The sequence below is a fragment of the Polypterus senegalus genome, chromosome 3 (genome assembly GCF_016835505.1).
Source record: "Polypterus senegalus isolate Bchr_013 chromosome 3, ASM1683550v1, whole genome shotgun sequence".
Classification (NCBI taxonomy): Eukaryota; Metazoa; Chordata; class Cladistia; order Polypteriformes; family Polypteridae; genus Polypterus; species Polypterus senegalus.
In genome coordinates this window covers 109,544,784-109,552,694 of record NC_053156.1, presented here as the reverse complement: position 1 = coordinate 109,552,694, position 7,911 = coordinate 109,544,784, and the positions used below count along the sequence as shown (strand labels likewise).

Genomic DNA, 7,911 nt, shown 5'->3' with positions numbered 1-7,911 from the left:
AACAGCCGCCATCCTGTTGAAATAATACGTCATGGGTCACGCCCACCTTGCGACATGCGTAGTATGGTAGTAGGATTGATGCGGGGCTGTGAAGAGTAAAGGTAGTATCGTTTTAAACATTCGTGTATAGAATCCTAGAATTTAGAAGTGTAATGTAATGTGATAAATGTTTCAGATAGACTCTGTTTTAAGTCAGACATTATAACGGTTTCTGTTACATTAGTGTTTTATGACGTGCACAATAGCTGTTCTACATTACGTTTTAGGCACGGTGTGTTAGCCCAGAATGTTTACTCTAGTAGACCGAGGGCTACCCATATTCTGACTCGTCTTCTTTCTCCAGTATGCATATTATGTTTGCTCCATTAGTCACTGATCTGTGATTCTTACCCAGATTAACAAAGTACGACATCATGTTGTATACTCTCTCTTCAGCAGGTATGAGTTATGTGCCGTGATGTGGCGTATATTATCTGTACAGTTTATATACTTAATTTGAAGAACGTCTGTAAAGTCGACAAGCCCATTGTATTACGCCAAGGTTGCTTTCTGCTGTTGCTGTGCAAAAACGGCTCATTTTAAATTAACAGAAACGTTATATTTTAAAACTTAATAAATGAGCAAGTTTTTTTTTACTTGGATATTGTAATTTGGTAGATAGTGTATAAAACAACATTCCCCTAATAAAAATGTAGATAGTGTATAAAACAACATTCCCCTAATAAAAATGTAGATTGGTCATGTAGAAAATTTAAATAACAAAATGAGTATATGGCAGTGCCAAGTGAATATGCGCAACGAGCCTTATCCTTTCCATAGGGAGACAATTTGGCGGCTGACTGACCATACGGAGGTAACACATTCCATACACTGACTTGCTTCCTATATACCAAAAGCACGCAAACTTAAGCTAAATCGGCGTGAAGGATTTGCAGTTTTGCCCAGCAATGGACTGATCGTCCTTAAGGGGCTGTTTTCAACCATGTCTCCAGATATGCCAAAATAGGTTCCAGCACCGCAATCCACAGGATGGAGCAGATTAGAAAGTGCGCTGATGATTTTTTTCCCCCTAATGGGTAGCGGAATATAATAAAGTATACAGCTTGATGTAAGGAAGAGGTCTAGCATTTGGATACATTAGATCAAAACGAGGACTTTGTTACGTCTCAGAATTTGAGTGTAGAAAATGAATTTAGCTTTTGCATCATGAATTTAAATGCGAAGGGTTTAACAGCCTCCTTAAAATGAACAAGGTCCTATTGCCTAATTTCTTGGCATACTTTGTGTAAAATGTAGGTTTACTAATGTGCTGGGGCAATATTTTTAAAAAGAAATTCAGTTTGTGAAATAACTATGCATCTTAATAATGTTGACTTTAATAAACTTTGCTGTTTTTTTAATTTGTGAAAAAATGCCTTTTCGTTACAGATCATATTAAAAACCTGACTGGATTTTGCTTGAGTTGAGAAAATGGTCAATGTGCTTAAAGGCATCCTCGTTGAGTGGTAAGTACTTACCACATACAGTAGATGTGTGAATTGCCACTAGTCATACTGACTGACTGTGTGATGTTTGTCCAAAGTAGTACAGTATTTGTTTTTATCAAGCAGATTACAATTACTTAAAAATAAATCTCCAATAAACATAATACATTTGAGCTACAATAGGGTTCTGGTTTGAGCATATACAGTTCTTGCTGTGTATGGGGAACAATAAAAAAAGTCCATGCTCTCTTAAAAGGATAAACAGCGCACAACCTTTTGAAATAAACCTGAACATTTTAAACAAATCTGTTATAATTATGCTCATCCAGAATGATTATAGTGAGGACGACAATTAATATTTTAGAGATTGTTTTATTAGAAACCGGTGTCTTCAGGCATATAATAGACGTATTTTGAGGTTTATGTACATTGGTGAGATATACTTAAATAGCATATGATGCTATATTGATTTTACGTGGACCACTAAAACACCCACTAGACAGTGAACTTTACCTTCAATAATAGAGCTATACAAAACCTCTAACAGATTAATTAAAGTAGCCTACTCCATATGTGCTAATTAATTAATTAAATTAAACTACCCTTCTGTGTATATTATGCCTCTGAAAACTGGATTGACCTTCCATTCTTCATAAAATATTTTAAGACTCATTTCAATTGTAGCCATATGTTTCTGAACAAATCAAATTATGGAGCTGAAGCACCACTGCAAGTAGCAGCTAATTGTATAGAGGAGGGCAGTGTTAATTTCCCTAGCAACCAAACAGATGCCCACACATGCACATTTTTCATGGCATGAACTTCTTAAAACATTAAGTTCTACCTGGGAAATGATTATGGATTTTCATTTTTTATAGAATTTTGTAACAGTGTAAATTTTGCAGTGGCAGCCTGTCGGTACTTTTTCTACATGTAGTGTCTAAAATAAACTTGGGGCTTATTATATAATTTTTTCTATTGAGCTAATTCATGAGCAACTTTGAAAGAGTTTGGCTCATGTACAATGAGATTATAGTATAATACTCAAAATATAGCTAAAGATTTGCTTCTTCAAGATGAGATGTATTTGGCTTTACATTTTTAGAAGTGTTTGAGAAAGGCATGTGCCAAAAACAGTACATGCTGCATGCAGTATTTTCTTTTATGTCATTTTTGCGAGGGTTTTATGAACAAAATGTTGCCAATATGGTTAAAGGCACTGTTAAAACTGGGGCACAGAAATAGAGTTGCTGGAGGGACCGCTACTGGAATGGCCCTAAAACATACAGGAGCGTTCCTGCACCCAGAAGTAGTTCTGCAGGAGTACTTGAGAAGGGTAAGAGGACACTCCCTCCTGTTTGCCCAATGTATTTTGAGTTAGTGGATGAATTGGGGCAAGGGCTTATTTGTCAAGGAGGTTATGCAGTTATGACATATAAAGAGATTGTGGGGTGAGTGGCAGAGAGTTTTTGGTGCTTGAGACACAGCAATTTTCACAATAGGCAAGCCATCCTCACTGGGTAGTAGGAAACCTGGTGTTCATGTGGAGCTAAGGTTTGGTTTCCATTTTGTGTTGTTTGATGCTTTATATTTTTCCCATTGGTTATTCCTTCTTTGCATTTTGCATAATAAAGAATGAATTCCCAATATTTTAACTTTGGTAATCCTTGATCTGGATTTATTGGCATACAAAGATCCCCATACCCAACATTTGTCATATTTGGAGCATAGACAGGTTAAGTAATCAAACGGTGGGGTCATACGTGAGGATTGAACTGACATCCTTTAAAGTTTAGTACCCCTGGCTCAAATTTATAAAACTTGTATATACAATACTCAAAAAGCAGCTCAACATGTACGTATGCAACTTTCCAAGCAAAAGTAGGGATTTATACAGGAGAACTGTATGGGAGAACTTATATATATTTACAGCAACTCTGACCCAGTGTGGTAAGTCAAACTATGGCGATGGTTTTATTGTGTTTGTATAACTATTAATAAACTTTCTTTTTGTTTAAGTAATTTTATGGGGGGTAGTTACCTTGAGTGTTGGAAGGTGGTGCAGACAAGAGCTCCGATGGAGGAAACTGCAGGGTGGCTTTTCAGGTGTGCTCTTGTTCAAGGCAGTGCAAACACGAGTCGTAGAGTTCTAAACCACCTGACCCAGCCTGGACATGATGAGGCAGAAAAAAAAATATAGTATATCCATTTCAGTACGAGAAAAGAGTGGTTATTTACCAGAGAGTAATCTTAGTTGTAGTGTATGTGGCCATACATGCGCACACATGTGTGGGTTGTAGATTTGGAAGCCTCCTTCCTGGTTACTGCTCTTAGAGCAAACAACTTGGTGGTGTGCTAGGTAATTAGTAGTGGTTTGGTGTTGTGTATGTCCATCGGGATTGGACGAAGGGATCCCAAGCGTGTATAATATGGGAAGATACACAGTGGAGATCGTCTTCGTTGTCTGCATCATGGAGGCCTGTCTTAGTGGAGGGTACAAAGCAGTACTCCTGAGCTGCCTGAACAGGGATAGGAGGGGGTTCACGTTACTCATAGATTATCCCCTAGAGAATTGAGAAGTGGGGATAATGTGGTGAGCATGGACTAGTTGGATTAGTTTCTTTTGATATATATATTTTTTTCATTTTGGAAGAAGTCCTTTGTTTCCTTGATAAGCTGGGAAAACAGTGAAGGGACTTAGAAAGTCCTCTGAGTCCCAGTGAGCAGCCTGGAGAAGGGAAAAGAACTGGAGTCATTGTGGTTTTGGAATTTCATAAAATGTATTGTTGCACATGGAAACAGTGATTTGATGAACCTTTGTGGTTTTTCTCATTGATTGAACTAGACTTTAATATTTATTGAAATGACTTAATTTTATTTTAAAAACTGTCTGTTTTTTTGTTTTGTCTGTGTCTGCCTCACTGACCCTAGTAAATCCTTGGTACAACTACTTGATGCCCCTTGGTTAGAATGCTATGTGGTATGCGGTAGGTACAGGACATCACACCCATGCATATGCAACATTTTGGGGGAAACTGGGAAATGATCACCTTTTTGATCAAACAGGGAAACGCAGCCAAACCAGCTCAATGGCAATTAATGCACTCAATAATTTATATCACTGAGCTGTTATTATAATGTGCATTAATGTAACAAACATATAAAAATGAATATGTTATATATATTCTGTGGTAGCTGCCTTTTAACCCATTAATGCCTCGTGTTCCATTATTGGAATGACAGTCAGGTAATTTTATACGGTATGTACAATTTAAGAAGTGAATTTACCTAGTGTTCCAATTTTGGAACGCCACATAACTCAACAATGGAATGTAATAATTTTTTTTTTCTTCAAATTCTTGTTCCTTATTTTTCTACGCAACATTTGTGAATTTCATGCACAAACTCAAAAATTTCAACCTTAGGCATAAATGGGTTAAGAAGGCTATTTGTGTTAATATGCAGTAAAGAACTTTTGTGTTGTTTCCTTCGTTTATATCGGCTACATGTTGCCGTGTCTCAAGATTAAAAACCAATGTAATCACATGTTGTCAGTAATTGTACGAGTAAAAACACTTGTGTCATTTATTTTGTGTGTACAGAAAGCTCTAAATATCATTCCCTACAGCCTAATGGTTTGACACAAAGCATTGTGTTTTTGGCACTGCATGATCTTCATTCAGTGGTCCTACATGAATGGAATAAACATTTTTGCCCATGGTGGCTTTCTGGTAATAGGTATATACCAAATGGAACGCACTCAAATCAGCACACAGTTTCATAAATGAGACCCATGTCACCATGCAGCAGTCAATTTACATGAGAAGTCAATTTAAACTTTTTAATTTTAATTAGATTTGTAATTCATTTAGTCAAAGTTGAGACAACTGATATTACTGATCTAAATAACTAAAAAGTGCAAAGCATAGGTCGTTTTACTCTTAATAAGAAAGCAACTCTTAATATTTTTAAGTCGTTTTTTGAAGCTACTAACCAGTGGTTACCACAAGCTTCCTGGAACAGTAGCTATGTATATAATGTGCAGTCAACAGTGCTAAAACAGACATTTAACTTAGCAAATTCAAGTTACAACAACATGCATCATGAGGTCATTTGGCCCCCTTGACAGAAGATTACATAGCTCCTTAAGTATTTCATTTTTTTTGGAAGTCGTACCAGCGGGCTGTTTGTGTTTATGTAAACCTGCTGCAGGCATATTAAATTTAGTTAGTTATGCATTTAGTGGACCTTTCGTAAGTTGTGTCCTGTTTGTGCCACTGTGAACATTCTTCCCCAACATGAAAATGTGATTGTTCAAATGAAACATAAAATGACTTTTAAGTTTGTTTGGACTTGCTGCACTTCAGAAATGAACAAAATCTGTATATTTAACAGCTTTAAGGGAAATTTAAACAAGTGCCTAAAACATATTCCATAAAAATTGTAAATTGCTTGAGAGAGCATTTTTAGGGTTTGAAGACTGACTGCAAAAAACAAATGTACAGTTGTGACTTCCTAACATTTTAAAACCGTTGTTTAGTTTTGACAAAGGTGACTTAAGCACTAGAAAGCTTTTGCCTCCCTGCAGAAGAAAAAAAAAAAAGCTATTTCAGAAGCTGGTGCAGTGCTGGAAATCAGTGTGTTTTGCACTGGCCTAATGCTACATCCATACATACTTGACATCAAAATGGCACTGTTTTGCATTACATCAAGTGTACCCAAGAAATACATTAAAGTTTACGGTTTGGCTGTTCCAGTTGTCTTTATTAAAAATTTCTTATCTGAAAAGTACTATAGTAGACTTTAGTACATGTTGACTGTTTTAAATATAAAAGCTAACCAGTAACCAAAACTAACAACACTTTTTTCTTTTTATTTTAGTGACCCTGCCATGAAACAGTTCCTTCTATACTTGGATGAGACATCTGCACTGGGGAAGAAATTCATCATTCAAGACTTGGACGACACACATGTCTTTATTTTAGCAGAAGTAGTTCATATTTTACAAGAAAGAGTAGGAGAGTTAATGGATCAGAACTCATTTCCTATTACCCAGAAATAATGTTCCTGACAAATGTAAATGGAGTAGGCCTTTTGTATGGCACATGATTGGTGCTCATGTTTAGGCAATGGACATTGGATTTTCTGTTTTGTTTCTGCATATTTAAAACATTATATAAATATTTGTTATGTTTGTTTATTATGTAAATTGCAAGGCATAACAATTTCTGCAGTGCTTGTGAAACTTTCTCAATAAAAATGTAATATGAAAAAATTGCATTTTTAAAATGTACTGCAGATTTAGACAATGAATATATTCTGTTGTAAGAATCATTTTAATCAAAGATGCACTCCTATTAATTGGATTACAGTATTTAATTACAGTATTTTGTTCCCTTTTCGGCACTAATACAAATTTAGAAAGATAAGTACAAAGTAGTGCTGATGGGAAGTTTATGGATCTGTAAAAGTCACATTTTTAACTGTGAAATTGTTGTTTTATAAAAAGGCTTTCTAAAGTGACGAAGGATTGTTATCCAAACATTTGATATACTGCTTTGAGGAACTGAAGCACATAGGCACAGATTATATATACAGTACAATTTGGTTTATGTTCAAAATAAATTAATCCTTTGGCTTTGTTATCTTTTAAACTAAATAATTTTCCTCCATTGCTTCTAAATAGGTAAGAATGGTTAGCAATAAGGGCACAGACTTAGAAACTGGGTCTGGTTTACTTTTAATGGTACTGGTGTTTATTAAAAAGGTAACACTTTTCAATTTAAACAAAGACAAGCCAGGCAGTATAGTTTTGTACTGCAGCTGTTCTACTCAAATAGCTAACTCTGTCATCCCATAATATTTTTTTTTTAGTAGATAAGTTAGCACTTCTTGTTAATTCATATGGTAGAAACAAGTGTGCATAGATTTTTATCACAGCATTACCATCCATAAATTAGTTTTCTGCTAATCAAGTGCATTGTGCCAGGGAGATGAAGCCTGTATTAGGAACTAGCCCTTGAAATAGCACCAGTCCATTATAAGGCCCACTTCTGCCCAGCCCAAAGTTTGCCATTTAAATTAAGCTTCATACCTATGGGAATTTAAGAGTAAAAACCAGGGGGACATAGGCAGAATGTGCAGAGTCCACATGGACATCTGTATTGCATGGGATTCACACCTAGGATACTGGATGTGTACAACTGCAGCATTAACCCCTGCACTACTGAGCTTACACTAAAATATTCAAAAACCACTTTGAAGCAATTTTTATGTTACATATTTATGATAATTTCAATAATTAGTTAAATAATTTAACAGAGTCTGTTCTCATATTATGTGTTATTTCCTCCATGAGTCAAGGGAAATGTTTTTAAGCTTAATTGACCAAGTACTGCATGCCATTGAGGTGCACAAATTTTCCCAG

At 35.7% G+C, this 7,911-nt stretch overlaps 1 protein-coding gene across 1 annotated transcript; it reads left to right on the top strand.

Moving 5' to 3' along the window:
• Positions 1–7,143, top strand: gtf2h5 (general transcription factor IIH, polypeptide 5). The gene is made up of 3 exons (XM_039747781.1): positions 1–101; positions 1,429–1,505; positions 6,366–7,143. Exons 2-3 carry the CDS (start codon positions 1,471–1,473, stop codon positions 6,544–6,546), a joined length of 216 nt encoding a protein of 71 aa, XP_039603715.1. The 5' UTR covers positions 1–101; positions 1,429–1,470; the 3' UTR covers positions 6,547–7,143.
• The last annotated feature ends 768 nt before the right edge of the window (positions 7,144–7,911 follow it).